The sequence below is a fragment of the Ahaetulla prasina genome, chromosome 7 (genome assembly GCF_028640845.1).
Source record: "Ahaetulla prasina isolate Xishuangbanna chromosome 7, ASM2864084v1, whole genome shotgun sequence".
In the NCBI taxonomy this organism is placed as follows: Eukaryota; Metazoa; Chordata; class Lepidosauria; order Squamata; family Colubridae; genus Ahaetulla; species Ahaetulla prasina.
In genome coordinates, this window is record NC_080545.1 from 66,466,733 (window position 1) to 66,486,349 (window position 19,617).

Consider the following 19,617-nt stretch of genomic DNA (forward strand, 5'->3'; position numbering starts at 1 on the left):
AGATTAAATATTTATTTTCTCTTTCAAGTAATACATCCATTACTGTATAATCTTATTAGAATGTCTTAGCTTGAGTATGATAGTGATTATCATTACTATATGCTTCTAAATTAATTAAAGAAAGTCTTAAAACCAATGCAACGTTCAATTTATTTCAATATTAGATCTTGGTTTTACTGAGTATTGAAAAAGTATTCACAATATTTAAAAAGATTTAAATAAAAGGTAGTGTGGCTTTCAATTATGTTCCATAGAAGAAATACTAGCTAAAATAAAACTTAATAATTATCCTTCCTGATTAACTTGCCAGATTTCAAAGGTTACACATTACCTGTTGTTCCTGTTGTTGTCGTACAGCTTGAGAAATCTTTCTCTGATTTTGTAATAGTTGTTGCTGCTGCTGTTGCTGCTGCTGCTGGAGGAGCAGTTGACAGGCCTTCAAGGCAAATGAATAAAAGAAAGAAACTAGTTTACTTCGTACAAGCTTCAATTGGATAGTGTACATTTGTATAACAAAAAGAAAACAAAAAACAATTACAAACATTACCATAGAAGAACCTGATCAAAGGCTTTACATAATAGAGTTGTTCTTTTTTAATGATAGCTATACTTGTTTCAAATTCAATGTTTGGAAAATTATTATTATCAAATTACTACTAAGGATTTGTGCATATGCATATGTCTATGTGTATGTATGTATTTCCTACAACATATATTTAAAACACAACCACAATAAAATTATCTCAAGTGCATCCCATGTATGGGAATAGGAATGGGGGATAAGAAAATTCAGTTGACCATCATGTGAGAACAGCTACTTACAAGCTGAAACTGAGGAAACTGTGGAAGTTGGCTCAACATAGCAATTTGTTGAGGAGAAAGTTGGGGCCCCATATTGAAAAGGCCTGGATTCAGACCACTGTTAGGAAATTGCTTAAGCATGGATGCAGAAACCTATTATGAAGAGAGTGACAAAAAAACAAATTTCCAATAAGTAACAGAACAACAAAATTGTTTATGAATAGAAACACTTCTAAATCCAAATTACTTTAGTATTTCTTTTAAAAAAGATACACCAAACTAAGCCAAACTAAAGTGGTAAGAGCTCATTTTTTTCCCCATTAAGTTTTATTTTGGGGATTTATTGAGGTTTATGCCAGCATACAAGATTGGTTTCCCAATACTCGGTCACTATCATTTATGGTATACCCATTTTCACTTTCTAAAATGTAAGACTACTGTAAAATTTTTGCTTCCCAGGAGGAATTGCTGGAAGGCAGCTCACCACTCACCACTGAAAGCCAGCAGGAACAGTTAACTGGGCTGAGGAGAGGTTGTGGATTAATTATTCCACATCCACCATATTAAGGTAAATGTATTTGAAAACTGAACATAAAATTGAACTTTTTTTTATTATGGGATCTAAGTCACTCAGGAGTTTTGAATTTTGATCTGCAAAGATTGGGTAATTGGAATTAAAGGATGAAAAGTGGCTAAATGGAGATGGATGACATCATGGAAGGTGGACCAACACTTTCTTTAACTGACAAAATAAGATTGGGTGAAGGTAGAGAAAGAAGTTGGGGTCCAGATGATGGATGTGTTTCAGACAAATGGTGAGAAAAGCTGGATTGTATCTGATCAGCTCTAGGCTCAGAAGAAGAGCTACCCTTGAGTGAGAAGATGTACTGGAAAGATTGTTCCAGGAGAAGGTATACAGATCTCTTCTGGCCCAGAAACTTCAACCCAGTGCCTAGGCAATTGGATTGCTGGTGGTCTCAGCATCACATAGCTGTTGGTAAATATCAGGATTATGTTTGTCCACAACTTGCTGGAGTGAACAAGCACGGCATAGATTACTCAGTCCTGGTTAGGAAAAAGTGATGATGTTGCCTCTCTAAAATTTGTCCCTCCAGGTTTTGGTCCTGCCTCCATCTTCAAACCAAGGGATGTAAGGTAGTGATAATTGTTCAGACTATTCTGGCAGTGGTCAGGGGTTATAATGTGATGTAGGGATAACTTTGAAGAGCAGGAAGAAGAGCTACAACCAAGACAAGTCAGACAAAAGAAATTTGAGACTTGGATGCAGGTCTTCTGCCTGTTTCTCAAGGTTACACCTACCTCTTTGTTAAGCAACTGTTCCAATGACCAGGTCCTTAAATGAAATGCCACCACTTCATTCAGATAAGGTTATTTCATAAATCTATGTCAGTGTTACTCTCACTTAGCATACATTGATATCAAATGCACAAAATTTGCTTGAAAATGTGTGCAAACGTTGAAAAATGATTTTCTAATTAGTTTTATTACTGTTAGATAACTGAGGTAGTCACTAAACAATGAATATATTGCTAGAATATATTCCTACCGCTTATTACAGGGACCCAGTTTTAGAGGTGATGGACTGTGAAGCTGTGACATTGGTCCATTAGGTTAAATTGGGTCTGACTATATTGCACAATTTGCTACAAGCCTCTTCCTGATCTCTTGGATCTCCTCTTGGGGCTACTGGTGGAATCCCTCAGTTTTTAGCATAAGGTACTTCAATTACGGTGGGTGAGTGGATTTTGGGAGGTCTTAGGAGTCTACAGCCACCATGGGCATGTCACAGATAATCTTGGGTGTGATAGACACTATGTCCAGATGTTAAATTTAGTGTTTACTTCTCAGTAATCTTCGTTATGATGACAGCGCTCTTGGTTATTATGAGAGTCACTGCTTACAAGAGTCTCCAGATGGTGGGAAGTCAGACTATGATGGGTAACTCTAGAAATCTGATACATCTAGATGGATTCCAGACAGCAACTGGTTGTTGTCTGGTACATGGAACATTCTGTTTTTAACCTACTGAATCCTTAAAGGCTTTGTACCTAAAGACCTACTTCAGGTAGAACTGATCCATTTAGTTTGCTCATCCCAAAGGAGGATGCTCAGAATAACTGGTTATCTCCTACAATATAATGCTTTTCTAGTTATATCCCAATTATGGAATAACTTGCCTCTGGGGATTTAAATATGCCCTCCTTATTTGGTATTTCATACTTTTTTTGTTTTAAAATTTAAATATAAACATTTTCGGTATTTAAAATCAATGTTTTAATCAGAAAGCAGAATTATGATGATAATTAAGGACTTTTTGACAGCATATTGAAACATTATGGTAGACAAATCTATCTTTATCAAGGCAATTTCTAGATAGAAGTAAATTAGCAGCTAGAACTCATCTGATAATGCAAGTTGATAAAAGTTTGAATCTGAATTATAGCCAAATAAATTGATAATTAAAGCAAAGAAAATTTTCTATGACTAAAAAAATATAGTTGTTTCAACTGTCAAGGTTATTCAAAGTTAACTTAAAATGTTAGTATAAACTAAAATACAGGGCCATCACTTTACTGCTCAGTATACTTCAAGTATCACAATAGATCTCTAGCAGTCTGTCAACTGGAAGTAACTGTAGCTATTGCACCTAAGAGTCACTTATTGTCAAGGAAGCTATTGCAGACTTTGCAATAGTCTACAGACAGCAAAGTACGTAAAAATGACATTAAACACATTCAGCATCTTGAGTTCAGAGTTGCAATAAAGTAGGGGTGTCAAACTCAAGGCCCGGAGGCTGGGGATCTGGCCCCCAGGATGCTTAGACCTGGCTCTCAGGGCTGCACTGGAAACAGCGAAGGACCAACTTGCGGTGGCTCGGTTTTTGCTGGTAGAGGGCTACAGAAGGCCATCCAGGCCAAAAATAGGCTCCGGAAGCAAAACAAAACGAAGAAAAAATGTTTCCCCTTTTCCATTTGAGCATCCAAGAAGGGACAGGAAAGGAGAAAGGGAAAGAGGAAAGACAAAGAAAAAGAAGCAAAGATGGAAAGAGAGCAAGGAAGGAAATAGAAGGAAAGAGGGGAAGGAAGAAGAAAGGACAATGAAGAGGGAAGGAAAAAGAAGAAAAGGAAGGAAGGGGAAGGAAGGCCTTCCTCTGCTGGAGACAATGGGTCCCCCAGCCCCACTGGGACATCACAGGTGCCCCCAACATGAGTGACGTCGAGCTGGCCACACCCACCCCAGCCATACCCACTCGGCCCAAGATCAAACACAACCCTGATGTGGCCCTCAAGGAAATTGAGTTTGACACTCCTGCAATAAAGTAACTTTCCTGCTCAGAATTAATTAGAAAACGAGTGCATCTATTACCTGGCTTTTAATAAAACCATACAGAGGAAAGGCAGACCGAACAAAAATCTACTTTTACATTTGTTTAATTGTAACCTCTTATGTTGATCTGTAGAGACCAGTTGTAAAAGTATTTACAATTAAGTTTTTATGCTGCTTACCTGGGGGGAAAGAAATTGAGGAGGCACTTGTGCCCGAATATTGGGGGAAGGGTTTAGCGGTTGCACTGGTGGGTGCATCCCTCTCGATTGTGCTGTGCTATTTCCAAACAGACCTTGATTGCCACCCTAAAAAAAGAACAGTAACTATGAGTTCAACCGAATAAATAGTTTACATGTAGTCACTAATTATTATTATTCATGGAATATTTCAATGTGCAGTTATGTGCTACATTATTTAGGGCATATTGAATGCTGATTACCTTAAATTCATTCTGCTCTGACTAGCTTTTTCCAACTTTTTCCCCTTCCGAGAAGCTGATTTCATATCACACTCATTTCTTTAAAAGTAGAAACAAAAACATAATAGCCCTCTTCGTTGTGGAATCTAGAAAAAGACTTCCCTGCACAAATTTAGACTGACTTTTTAGTTTCAAGTTACATCTTCAGAACAACAGGAAAAGAAGTTTTTCTCATAGTATTTCCCAATAGTCTGTTTACTGACTCTAAATAAAGGTTTGCAATAAGGTGTTAGTAAGAAGTGAAGGGAACAAAAGCAATATACAAAATTATTAGAAAATGGGGCTAAGGTGAAGAGAGAGAAAAAGAAAGAACATTAGGCTCTTGAATAGATATTGATTTATTTTAGTATATTCTCATAAACAAACCACATTTTAATTAAAAATGAGTCAGGAGGAAAAAATCCAGCCCTCCAAAATCAATACAGGATATAGCCAAGCAGTAATATAACTAATGATGTGATTTCCTTACTTGTCTAGCAGCGAAGTTTTGGGGGTTGAGCCCTGAGCCGATTGCCCCAAGGCAGACGTTTGGTAATGTGGAACCAGAGGGAGATAGCTTGTAGTTGGGAGAAGGGGAGAAGGGAGCCTCATCCCCAAGGCACCCATCTTGATTGGAGAAAGGCAAAGTCAGCTGAAGCAGTAGTTAGCCAATCAGTAGCAGTTGAAGGTTAGTGAAGCAACAGAATGCAAGAAGAGAAACAGCGACAGTGAATGATCAAAAATATATAAAATGTACTTGCTTAGCATTAAAAGGACAGTTTCTACTAGATTATGCTAATTATTTTGGAGATGTGGTCTAAAAGGAGGTAATCAAAATAAACCACATTATTTTAAACCTTTTTTTCATAGTTAATGTCAATGTCATAGGAAAAAAATCAAATAAAATCTAAAAACAATTTTTGAAAAGAAAGCCATATAAGATACCACCTTCTTATAATGTAGAGAATCTACTGAAGGACAACAAGTTTACTAGAATTGAATGCTAAGATTTGCTAGAAGAAAAGCAACTTCGGCAATTACTCTTGCCTCTAAAAGCCTTCTTGTCAGTACTGAGAGAATTGCATATAAACTCCACAAGAGGAATGCAAGTAAGCAATTTACCCCTCAGTCCTTCAAAAATTGCTGGAATGTAAATGGAAGTAGAAGAAGAAAGAGAAAATAGTGAATTTCAAGAAGCTATTTCAAGTAAAAGCTCCACAACATGGGGTAATGTTGAGGAACCTTGACATATTGTACCATAAAACAGGGTCTCCAACCCTGGTCTGTGGACCGGCACCCATCGGTGACATGCCAGAAATTGAACAAGAGCAAACAAGTGAAGCCCCATTTGTGGGATGCAGTCAGCATGTGAAACCACGTCCACTCTGGTCCGCGGAAAAATCTTTCTCCATGGAACTGGTTTTTGGTGCTCAAAAGGGGGCTGCTGCCATAGAACTTGCAGACTCATAGTGGCTCATAGTGGTTGTGCAATCTTTCAGACAACAGAAATACTGCTTGTCAAATATTCACTTATCAATATTCTAGGCTAGGCAGAGAAGAAAGATCTAAATGGTGTGTGTTGCTATGATCTAGAATACCCATAAGCTTGTGATCTATCCAGAATGTCCAGTAATTGTAAAATTTTGTGAGTAGCATAAGAGCAAAACCAACTGATTTGATACAACTATTAACTACTCTCAATACTAGAATAGAAAAAAACACAGCCACAAGTACAGAAATGTATCACCAATGAGATATAATACACTTATCAATATTGCAAATATATTGAATTCAGCTCAGTGAATTAATCCTTTATTTATTTATTAGTCAAGTTTGTATAGCTGCCTATACAAATGTGATTCTGGGCAGCGGTCAACAATCAAATATAAAAACAAGGAGTATAAAAATATAAATATAAAATCCAGATTAAAAATTAAATTTTATAAGAACAAATCTACAACCCCTCAGTTAAGAGAGGATAAGGATGGGTGCCTAGCAAGAGTCATATGTGTCGAGAGCAGAGGGTGAGATAAGAGGGAATAAAGATATGCCATAAGATGTCAGACTTCTCATTTGGCTCAAATGTCAGAGATTGTGATTATGGATAATGAATATTTGTCTGAGATTTTGTTGAATGTACTAATTGCAGCAGGCCACATGGAAAAAAAAAACAAATACAGAAAAAAAAGATTGGATATTTAGCTGATCTTACTATATAGGTGGTTAGTAGATATGCATGTTTTCCACAGAGAGGCATGGACATAACTAAGATATGTCACTCATAGCAAGCTTCTAACTCTGATTCTGGAGCAAGTGTAAGGGAGATATACCATTGTGTGTTCCTAGCTCTGGGGTAGGAAAATGCTACATATATCATGGGCCTGATTAATACTGGTAACCTAGCATGATTAATACTGGTAACCTAGTTGAATCCTTCTCTTATTATAAAACTTTATATGAAAAGTTATGGAATGGAAACTATGGTTGACAACCCTGGCATATGGATTTGAAATGTTAAGAAATAATAGTAGAGAGATAGGTGATCTGATCTTGTACAGTAGATTTATGTATAGAAGTAAAGATGTCATTTTAATCATGAATAAATGAGGGCTGAAATATATGACAGAAAGTACAAATTGGTTGGTATACATGTGGGTATATTCTCAAACTATTTATTAAACTTATATGCAATCCCATCTTGCTTAGATGTGACTCTATAGTGAGATTGTAAGATAATAAATGTACTTATTTACAACCATGCACACAAACATACTGAGTCTTCATAAAAAGAACCCTTTTTCCAAATAACTAACGTAAACACTATTTTCAATTTATACCTTATAAACATTATTTCCCCTATAATTCTTGTATTTAAACATGACTTTTTACCTGTAAAAATTAAAACACAGTAACAGTTTATATTTTAGATTATCATAAAAAAATATGTCTTACCTTTTCAAAGTAAGGCCCACTATCTGGGTTTCCCATATCTTTGGAGCTAGGAGGACGAAAACCAGATCGATTCTTTCTCATTATGTCATGAAAGTCTCCGAGATTCATGCCTCGTTTGTCTACATCAAACTTCTTATCTTGTAGACCACCTGAAGAAGTACAAAATGATGTATTCTTGCCAATTACCATTATGCATTACTGTTAATTGTTAAAATGCTACTAAATTAAATGATTTAAAAATTATACATTTATACAAAGTTTCCCTAAAACCATGAAATAATATCCTGAAATGTCCACAAATTTATTATGAATAAAAAATATCCTATACCTTTTTCACAGAAGAATAAACAGTTGAAATGAATGTGTAGATAATTGGATTTGGCATTGCCTAGCACATTAAAGCCCTGACTTTTCCTGGTTTTGCATGGATAATAAACTATTTTTTTCTCTCTCATAACATGTAAGCAAAATATATATTATCTATAGCTAATAACAGAGATTTTATATTTTAGCAGAATGAAACAAAATTATTACTTTCCCAAAAAATCAGTACAAAAATAAATAAGATTATTACTATTCATACTCCATCAGCTATAGGTGTTAACACTTTAACTCAGCTCTTTTTTTTCTTTTTGTCCATCATTAGGTGGAAGTTACGTTAATGATCCACAGTTATTCAAAAAGGCTAGCATATTGACATAAAGCTTACAATATTGCTCAGTTATATTTTTTTTAAAAAAATTAAGTAAATAAAATGAAACTGCATCCTTGTGCTATTAGATACATACCTACTGATAAGTCCATCTTATTGCCTGAAGTATCTTCAGTTTGATTCTGGAAAAGAAAAGAACAGTTCTCAGAAAACTGTAGCTTGGCACACTTGAAAGATATTAGAGATATGTTCCCTGAAGATGGGCTCCAGGCTCAGAAGACAAAACCCTCTGCTCCTGGTGATTGACCCAGATTAGATCCTGCAACATTATCCGGGGACACATATATTCACCTTCATTTATCAAAAATAATGTATCTTACTGTGCAGTTTATTTTTACTACTGAAAATGTGTCTAAAATATAGCAAGAAATGTCTAAAAAACCCACAAAGTTAGGAAAACTAATTGGTCAGCCTCTTTGGAAACAAACCCCTGTTGTTAAGATGTTCTATTGGTTAGAATGTTATGTCATTTTAAAGATAAATCTAGATTTAAAATGTGCTGCCAAGTACAGTCTCTGTTTGGCAATGTGGGACGAAATGTTCTTGTAACTTTTAAAAGACACAAAGCTATAGTGCTGCAGTAGTTATTATTTGAGTTCAAACTAAAATCAATAGGCTACCTACACTTTAATTTTGAATGACAATGTCTCAGGAGCAGGAGTATTTTTTTTTTAACAAAGCACCATAATATCTAATTCTCCCATTTGAGATTTATGCCAGGCAACTGACAAGGCTCAGATGCATTATTGGAAAAAAAATACTATAGGTTAGGGCATTGTGCCATGCCAACACGATGTTTTTAAAGTTAAAACAAATTGATTAAATTGATTAAAAACAACTAAAATAAAAATATTCCAAATTTTCCATTTTTCTATAGCTGTGCTCTATACTATTTAAACGTGCTGCTTTAATTTAATTCAGTGATTTCGCTTCGGAAGAATTGGAACAGATAGGCAGAGAGAATGTCTTGGCAAGTGGGACAATCCCAATGGCCTTATAAAAAGCCTGCTTCCTATTCTGCAGTAAGGGGACAAGCACAAAGCCTAGGGACAAAAGTGTTCTGATGTGGAACCGCATGCAAGATGCCTTTCAATACAAAGCTAATGCAGAGAAGAAACCAAGTAGAAGCATGTATATGCAACGTATGATCATAATAGCTCCTTTGCCAAGAAAGCAACTACACATGCACATAAATAGCAGTACCATTCCCACATTAATAAAGACAGCATATGGTTAATAGTGCTTAGATTGCCATGGTTTCTCACAGCCTATTCTTGTAAAACAGAAACTCATACCTGCACTTTTATGGTATCACACAAAAAGGATAATATTAATTTCAAACAAAACTATTTGGTGCTACTAAATAGCATTTAAAGAAAACAATCTGGCATTCTGATTAACTAATCTTCATACAATCAATACACAAATCCAAATACCTATTGTTTACAAAAATAAACATTCTAAACTTTTTTAAAGTTTAGCGAGCAATATTCAACTAATACAGAATTCAAGTATTTTTAAATAGCTGGTGTTTGGTTCTGTTGATTGTCCTATCTGCCATAATTTCTGGTCTTATTGTAATTAATTTAATTTATGTGTAATTGCAATAGTTCTACATTCTCTTCCGCATTTATACCTCTACTTCCCCTTCTAGTGCTGCTTTCTGTGTCTATTTTTAAATTATAAACCTCCTAGGTATTGATCTGTGAAGTACTTTATATGTGTGAAGTATTATACATGTGTGGGGTGAAGTTAGTAGGATATGCAGGGACGTGCTGAGGAATTTGGAAGTTATCTGCACGATAAAATCGCTCAGATCCGGGACGGGCTGGACACAGATTGGGTAGATCCAGACGGGATGACGCGGGCATGTCTTGAAAAAATTGTTTGGGCTGAGTTTGACCCTGTGACTCCCGATGACATGGACAGGATAATGGGGAGTTGAATGCCACCACAGAGACAGCTTTGGTCGCGTTGGTTGATGATCTCTGGAGGGCACGGGACAGAGGTTGTTCCTCTGTTCTTGTCCTGTTAGATCTGTCAGCAGCGTTCGATACCATCGACCATGGTATCCCACTGCGGCGGTTGGAGGGCCTGGGAGTGGGAGGCACCGTTTTACGGTGGTTCTCCTCCTACCTCTCCGACCGCTCACAGACGATGTTGACAGGGGGGCAGAGATCGACCCCTAGGCAACTCACTTGTGGGGTGCCGCAGGGGTCGATTCTCTCACCCATCCTGTTCAACATTTATATGAAGCCGCTGGGAGAGATCATCCGTGGTTTCGGGGTGAGCTGTCAACTGTATGCTGACGATACTCAACTGTACATCTCCACCCCGAACCACCCCAACGAAGCCATCGATGTGATGACTCGGTGTCTTGAGGCCGTTCGGGTCTGGATGGGGACAAACAGGCTCCGACTCAACCCATCCAAGACGGAGTGGCTGTGGATGCCGGCATCCCGGCACAGTCAGCTTACCCCATTGCTAACTGGGGGGGGGGGGGAGAAATCGTTAGTCCCCAGGGAATTGGTGCGCAATTTAGGTGTTCTCCTGGACGCACGGCTGTCTTTAGAAGACCATTTGACAGCCATCACCAGGGGAGCTTTTTATCAGGTCCACCTGATTCGCCAATTGTGCCCTTTCCTGGATCGGGACTCGTTATGCGCGGTCACTCATGCCCTCATCACTTCCCGTCTGGATTACTGCAACGCTCTCTACATGGGGCTCCCCTTGAGGAGCACCCGGAGGCTCCAACTGGTACAGAATGCGGCCGCGCGGGGGATCGAGGGAGCTCCCCGTAGCTCCCATGTAACACCTCTCCTGCGCAGGCTGCACTGGTTGCCGGTGGTCTTCCGGGTGTGCTTCAAGGTGTTGGTTATCACCTTTAAAGCGCTCCATGGCATTGGACCGGGATATTTATGGGACCGCCTGCTGTCGCCAGTTACCTCCCATTGTCCGGTACGTCCAGTGCGCACTCACAGGGAGGACCTTCTTAGGGTGCCGTCGGCTAGCCAATGTCGGCTGGCGGCCCCCAGGGGACGAGCGTTCTCTGTGGGGGCCCCGGCTCTATGGAATGAGCTGCCGGTGGGACTCCGTCTCCTCCCTGATCTCCGGACCTTTAAATGCGAGCTCAAGACTTTCTTTTTTCACCAAGCGGGGCTGGCCTGATTGATTTTAATATGGGGGGGTTTTAGCGGGTTTTTTAACAGGGTTTTAGCTTTTGAAAAATTTTAGTTAATATTTTAAGTATACAGCGGTCGAATTAGATTTTTAAACTTGTTATAGTATTTTAATTTGTTTTGGATTTTTGTTGTTTTATTTGCTATACACCGCCCTGAGTCTTCGGAGAAGGGCGGTATAAAAATATGAATGAATGAATAAATAAATAAATAAATAAATCTTGTGTGTGTGTGCGTGCAATGACCTGTATATATGATGTCATATAAATAACTAATAAAATTGCAAATAATTATAAATCAGTCTTACACCACATAGCGTCTTAAGAAAAAAAAGCAATCTCTTATAATTTTGCCTAGATGGTTAGCTATTTTTTCCCTATCAAATATTAGTAAATAATTTTTGCACAAGAAGTAGGTAGAATGCCTTACCAACAATCCCATATTTGAAATCTGATCAGATAAGGTATTCATCCATGAATCACTACTTCCTCCTTTCAATGAACACTGAAAACAGAGATGATCAGTTTAAATTTCATTCTACGCTGCAAAATATTATTTAAATAATACTGCATACGCATTACAAAACTGAGATTGGCTGATCCTAATTTCAACTGTTAAACAAAAAGCAATCAAGTTTAATATTAAATTCATGTAGACTTATTGCTTACTGATTTATTTAGAGGAAAACATTATTGTATAGAATTACTAACTAGAGTTACTATTATCAAATCTAAGATTCATTGCAAATCTTTTGTCTTCTCAGGGAATAACACAATATGAACTGCACACAAATGTACCTATACTTTGATATTTCCAACCCAGACACATGCCTTTATTCTTAAATACACTGAACAAACAAGAAGATGTGATACATCCTTGTTTTATTCCATCTTCAATGTTGAGCTTTTTGCTAAGCATTCCCTTTATTCTTTTTTTAATTTTTTTTAGAACAAGTTTTTATTGATTTTTTAGTTTCCCCTTCTACACACATACTTGATTTATGAACAGAGTATTGGCCATATCATATCTTATACAATTCAATATATTAAAATATATTTTAGTTAGTTAGTTTTTGCTGGAATATTCTTTTTTCATAGTTTTTATTCATTTCCTAATATTTCCTTGCTCATTTTATTAAGTCACATCTTCTTTCACCCTCAAGTTCTAATTTCTACTTTTTATTCGTGCTCATTAGTGTTCATTCTTTTTTTTTAACTATTTCAATTTTTATCCTAATATATTCAAATTTACCTTTCTTCCATTTCATCTTTTCCTTTTCACAGCAATCCTCCTCTCACTCCTTTTATCCAACCTACTTTCTTCTCTCCTCTCCTACACCTTCTCTACTTCCCCTTCCTTTCTCCCCCTCCATTCTATAATTGTATAATTGTATAATTATATAATTGTATATAATATACAAATAATTCCATCAACACTGTCAAACTATTTACTGAATCTGCACTACTATTAATCGTCTCATAGTTCCCATCACCAATCTCTTTCCACTTATGACTGTATGACTATAACTTGTTGCTGGCAATCCTTACGATTTATATTGATATACTGACCATCAATTGTGTTGTAAATGTTGTACCTTGATGAACGTATCTTTTCTTTTATGTACACTGAGAGCATATGCACCAAGACAAATTCCTTGTGTGTCCAATCACACTTGGCCAATAAAATTCTATTCTATTCTATTCTATTCTATTCTATTCTATTCTATTCTATTCTATTCTATTCTATTCTATTCTACTTCCTCCCTATCTAACTTTCTCTCCTACTCTTATTTCCTCTACCTTTTCTCCTCTCCTCTCCCCTTTCTCCTTTCTCTCTCCCTCCTTCTCCCTTTCCATCTGTCTCCTTCTTATCTCTCTCCATTGCTGTATTTGTTTTCATTTCAATATTTCTGGTGTCCAGACAACCCTGATTTTCTCATTTATTATGTATATTTCTCAAACCTCCCCTCATATATTTTAGTTATTAACATTGTCTTCATCTTATTCCATTTATATCATACAATCAATTGATGCAACTTTCCATCTCTTTATTTTCTTAAGAGTTTTTGTTCACAATTCAATACTTACTATTTTCTTCCAAAAATGTACATCATTTACTAACATTTCAATTTTATTCCCTTTTACATCTTAATTTCAATCATTTTCACTTATAGACTATGAATGCTTCAACATTGGAAATTTTAAAGAAAATGTTAGATAACCATCTATCTGAGGTTAGGGTTTCCTGCCTGGGCAGGGGGTTGGACTAGAAGGCCTCCAAGGTCCCTTCCAACTCTGTTGTTGTTGTTGTTACTACTACTACTACTACTACTACTACTACTACTACTACTATACTATCTTTCACATTTCATCTGCTGGATTTTCCATTCTTTTATATATTTAAAATTTATTTCCTTATCATCAACTATAATTTTCTCTCATTCCATGCATTCTCAGACACAAACAGAAAAAGAAAACATATATCCCATTATAACTTCCACATTTAATTTACTTCTCCTCCTCCTTTTTAAAATTTCCTTCATTCATTTCATTTCAACCTTTGTTACTACATTTTTACAATAATCTATATATTTCTTTTAATTGCCATTATTCAAAAAAAAAAAAAAAAGAAGAAGAAGAAAGTTTCTACTACTATTTTGGTTTCTTTCTACTATTCATTTTTCTCCTTCTTTTAACCATTTTCTTTCAGTCTCTCCCAGATCTCATCTCTTAATATTTTTCTCCCTTTCTCCCGTTCTTTTATCATCTTCTTTCTCCCTTTCTTGCATCCTCTTTTCCACCTCCTTTCTCTGACATTTACTCTTTTAATTCTCTCCCTCAGCTTTTCTCTATTTCCTCCTCTTGAAAACCTTTGAAAGGCTAGTGCTTTCCTACTTGAAAACCATCACGGATCCACTGTTAGACCCCTTGCAATTTGCATACCGAGCAAATAGATCAACAGATGATGCTGTTAATATGGCTCTGCACTACATCCTACAATATCTTGAATCTCCAAAGACCTATGCAAGGGTCCTCTTTGTAGACTTTAGTTCAGCATTCAATACCATCATTCCAGACACTCTTCTAACTAAGCTAAACCAGCTACAGGTACCGGAACAGACTTGTAAGTGGATCACAAGCTTCCTAACAAACAGGAATCAGCAGGTGAAGCTAAGCAAGATCACATCAGATACCTGTACAATTAGCACAGGGGCCCCCAAGGCTGTGTGCTCTCCCCACTTCTCTTCTCTCTGTATACCAATGACTGCATCTCCAACGATCCATCTGTTAAACTACTGAAGTTCACAGATGACACAACAGTGATTGGTCTCATTCGAGACAATAACGAATCCGCATATAGATGAGAGGTCGAACGACTAGCCTTGTGGTGCAACCAAAACAATCTGGAACTGAACACACTCAAAACCGTAGAAATGGTGGTAGACTTTAGGAGAAACCCTTCCATACTTCCACCTCTCACAATACTAGACAACACAGTATCAAAAGTAGAAACCTTCAAATTTCTAGGTTCTATCATATCGCAAGATCTAAAATGGACAGCTAACATCAAAAACATCATCAAAAAAGGACAACAAAGAATGTTCTTTCTGCGCCAACTCAGAAAGCTCAAACTGCCCAAGGAGTTGCTGATCCAGTTCTACAGAGGAATTATTGAGTCTGTCATTTGCACCTCTATAACTGTCTGGTTCGGTTCTGCAACCTAACAAGAAAGACACAGACTTCAGAGGATAATTAGAACTGCAGAAAAAATATTTTTTAAAAAAATTTGCATTTATATCCCGCCCTTCTCCGAAGACTCAGGGCGGCTTACACTATGTTAGCAATAGTATTCATCCATTTGTATATTATATACAAAGTCAACTTTTTGCCCCCAACAATCTGGGTCCTCATTTTATCTACCTTATAAAGGATGGAAGGCTGAGTCAACCTTGGGCCTAGTGGGACTTGAACCTGCAGTAATTGCACGCAGCTGTGTTAATAACAGACTGTCTTAGCAGTCTGAGCCACCAGAGGCCCTTGCTACCAACCTGCCTTCCATTGAGGACCTGTATACTGCACGAATCAAGAAGAGGGCCGTGAAAATATTTACAGATCCCTCACATCCTGGACATAAACTGTTTCAACTCCTACCCTCAAAACGACGCTATAGAGCACTGCACACCAGAACAACTAGATACAAGAACAGTTTTTCCCCGAAGGCCATCACTCTGCTAAACAAATAATTCCCTCAACACTGTCAAACTATTTACTAAATCTGCACTACTATTAATTTTCTCATCGTTCCCATCACCAATCTCTTTCCACTTATGACTGTATGACTGTACCTTTGTTGCTGGTAATCCTTATGATTTATATTGATATTGACTGTTCCCGATTGCTTATTTGTACCCTATGCTTATCATTAAGTGTTGTATCATTAAGTGTTAAATTGTACCTTATGACCATCATTTGTGTTGTAAATGTTGTGCCTTGATGAAGGTATCTTTTCTTTTGTGTACACTGAGAGCATATGCACCAAGACATATTCCTTGTGTTTCCAATCACACTTGGCCAATAAATTCTATTCTATTCTGTTCTATATGAAAAAGTAGGTCACAGATGGGAGCACCTTTAGGATATGCAGGAAAACATAGATAGTATGTAACCTTGAGCAATCCATGATGCAGATAACATGCTGTTATAAACTACTGAGCTGCATCAATCTGTTCCTATTTGATTACACTACTGAATAGGCAAGTGGGGATCAATGGTTTTCCTTATTAAGGACTGCTTCTACTGATAATATATCTAACATCAAAATTATTCAATATCTTCATCTTCAGTGATCTAAGGCCTTCTGCTTCAAAACTATAATAATGATTCAACGTGACACCACAAGTTTGACACTCATGTTTTTAAGGGAATCACAGCAGCACTTTTTAAATTGTTATGCATACATGCAGCATTCACTCACAAAAAGCAGGTCACGCAGAAATGTTATAAGCAAACCTCACACATTAGACAGGTCACAGTGTCTCTTTATCAACAGATCATGTCCATGTTTTAACATTTTTCTCAGCTGCAACACTTACACATGCAACCTTACCATTTTTCAACATTCCCATAGTACTGAAAATTTGTGACATTTTTTCCCTTGGAGGCTAAACATTTACAGCATTTGTTTCCATTCTATTCTTCAACTGTCATTCTCAATAAATCTATAGAATACGTCTTACAGCATTCTCTCACTAAATAATTTCATCACTTTTGCTTTTAATTCTATTCTTGTTGCTGAAGACCCTTCAATCAACATCTTTCAGTTTTATTAAAATCACACTGTTTTTTCCGCTGTGGGTTCTTTTTTCTTTTGATATCATTTTCAGTATTATAAATTTCAGAAAATATTCAGTATGTTTCTTAGCCTCTTTTTCTGCAGCAATGGTTCTCTTACATGCACTTCTCATTATGTGCAACTTTTTATTTCCTCATTCTATCCAAGCATCTTTTTTCATACCTCCACATACTTCTTTGGCACTGCATTACATAATTCTTGACACTTTCTTTCAGGAACTTTCAGTATCTTCTTTTCTTACATCTTCTTTACTTTCATTCTATTGGGAAATAATCTATTTCCTAATACCCTTTCATATAGGACTCTTTTCTTACTATATTATCTTCAGAATTATTAAACAGCTGTTCTGACAAAATTTGGAAAGTAATATCTGCAGTTTGTTTGCCATCTGTTTCACAGTATTGTATCTTAATGATGTGATTTCATGGTTTTATGCCTTTAGTTTTCAAAAAAGATATGCAGTTTTAATTGTATACAAATCACAGAAAACAAGTAATAAGCAATAAAAACAATCATGTTTTTAAATTCTTTTCAGTCCTTTTCACGTGTATATGTATGCAAACATGTTTAAACCATAGATTTAAAATCAATATCCATTTAAGGAGATACCCATCATTCACTATTTTCATTTAGCCTCTTTATAATTGGCCTCATAAAGCCAATCAATGGTTTTCTACTTTCTTCTCAATCCTAACCATCCATTCACGTCACCACAAAATCATTTTTAATTATGCACCTTCAATACATTATTAAACTCTTCCTTTTAACACAAATTTACATAGTTAACATTCTGTTGTACTATCAGTTTTAGAGAATGATATTCGCTTATCTATGAAAGATTGCATCACAAAAGATTTTTCCTACCTTGATTTGTGGTTTCTTTCCTCCTTGTCCCCAGCTGGTTGAATTATGGGAGGAATTACTTCCCTGAGAGCCTGCTGTGTTCCAGACTCCTCCCTCCTCTTCCTCTTCCCAGCTGGAATGCCGTGTTCCTGATACTGGCCCATCATTATCGCCCCAGCCATCTTGAGGTGATTTGGAATCTTTAATGGAAAATAAATGTCAGAAAAAAGACCCAACAGCCACCCTAAATTTCCCATGTCTATTATTTTATTTTACAATCCAGGATCAAATTGATTTTACCTTCACTAAACCTGTTAACTTGGATCTGGTAACTGACAGGTTAACTTTTTAAAGTTTTTCCTGGAGATTATCATTTGCAGTTGTAGATCCCTCCTCTTTAATCCAGAAATAAAGGCCCAAACAAACAGATCTCTTGACCTAATTTTGAATTACTAGCATATAATAATTTTAGAATTGCTAGTATATATCAGATCTATACAAAGGCCTCATTTCTTCATTTTATATTATTAGCATGGAACAAATATTTATATATTTAAATAGTTTTAAAATGTCCTACAAAATGGGTTCTAACGTATCAATGACCAAGATAGAAATAAAACACAAAAATGGAAACCGTGCTATCCTTCCTGGCCCAATAAGGAAATTTTTATTAGATTGTTTTGTAGATGGGACATAGGCATGGTAAATTAGCATGGATGAACAAATAAAGTTGTTTATGCTGCTAAAACGATATTTAGTCATTAGGGCTCCTTTTGGTCCTACTTTTTTTCAGAGATTGGTAACTCATAAACCAAAGTATATATCTGTGTTGAGATATTACATCCATACATTTCTAGAAATCAATTAATATATTGTGTCAAAAGGTTTAGCGATATTTTATTACTGTGCTAGAATATGCATAGCTAACATTGGGGAAAAAGAGAACTGCAGTATAATTCTAGATGCCTGGCAAACTAGCGTAGCAAAGGTGTTTTGTTCAATTCAGGTTGAAGCCAGAAAGTTCTTTTAACTTATAATCATTATAGTTTATGTTACATGTTACATAATTTATGACTAATGGTTATCCTTTCACAGTCAAATATATGTGGAAGAAATATTAAAATAATTTAATGTGTGGCTTTGCAATTTTTCCTTGTTTCTATATATGCTTGTCTGCGTGTTTCAATATTTTTTTAAATGGGTTATGAATGAAATGTCATAACTTCCATTTTGTAACCATAGTTTGTTATAAGAGCTGTGAATACCGTATTTTTCAGAGTATAAGACGCACCTTTTTACCCCCAAAAAGAGGGTGAAAATCTGGGTGTGTCTTATACTCTGAATGTAGTCACACCCACCCACCTACCCTTCGGACATTTTCTACCTCCACATGTCGCATTTTGGGCGGTTCAGGCGGTGGGGATCTGGGTCGGGGCACAGCCTGAGGAATGAGCCTCTTCAGGACGGTCTGGGTGTGGGGGAATCTGCCCGGTGGCTTCGGCGAACAATCAAGGCAGGCCCCACACGCAACTGGTTTCCCCCTCTGGCCGTCCAGCGGGCAGCTCAGGGGAGACAATGGCCACAATGACTTCACTCACCAGCAATGTGAGGAGTCACTGCCACCGTCTAAGACCCTCCACGCCTGGGAGTCCCTAAGTGAAATGTTCCTCCTTTCCAGCACCGCCATCCGCGTTTCAGGCGGTGACCGGTTTCCATCCAATGTGCTTCGGGGAACCAGGGAGGAAAGTATTTTCAGGTGGCAGTGACAGCTGCCCAGCATGCTTTTGGATTTGGGGATGAAAGCACTTTGTATAGCATACCAAGGAATGGGGACGGGAGGTTGATCGGTCGTTTGAAGGGGAGGGGGAAGGTGCATGCTCTTTTTTTTTAATTGAAAAAGTTTTTACAAAAATTTTCACCCCCCTTTCCCCCCCCACTCCATCCCCTCCCCCTCCCTCCAAAACCACCCTCGT

General features: G+C 37.0%; 1 protein-coding gene across 10 annotated transcripts in view; it reads right to left on the minus strand.

The window, feature by feature from the left end:
• The window catches only part of TNRC6B (trinucleotide repeat containing adaptor 6B), a 132,904-nt gene that overhangs the window by 14,938 nt on the left and 98,349 nt on the right, over positions 1 to 19,617 (minus strand). For 9 of the 10 annotated variants that reach the window (XM_058190408.1, XM_058190417.1, XM_058190414.1 and 6 more), the window contains 8 exons: positions 17,666 to 17,844; positions 11,879 to 11,953; positions 8,347 to 8,392; positions 7,559 to 7,707; positions 5,097 to 5,258; positions 4,329 to 4,454; positions 823 to 954; positions 332 to 436 (listed from right to left, as the gene is read on the minus strand). In XM_058190408.1, the coding sequence (XP_058046391.1) occupies positions 332 to 436; positions 823 to 954; positions 4,329 to 4,454; positions 5,097 to 5,258; positions 7,559 to 7,707; positions 8,347 to 8,392; positions 11,879 to 11,953; positions 17,666 to 17,844 (974 nt within the window). The remainder of the gene's footprint in view (positions 1 to 331; positions 437 to 822; positions 955 to 4,328; positions 4,455 to 5,096; positions 5,259 to 7,558; positions 7,708 to 8,346; positions 8,393 to 11,878; positions 11,954 to 17,665; positions 17,845 to 19,617) is intronic. The other variant, XM_058190415.1, reaches the window with a different exon arrangement.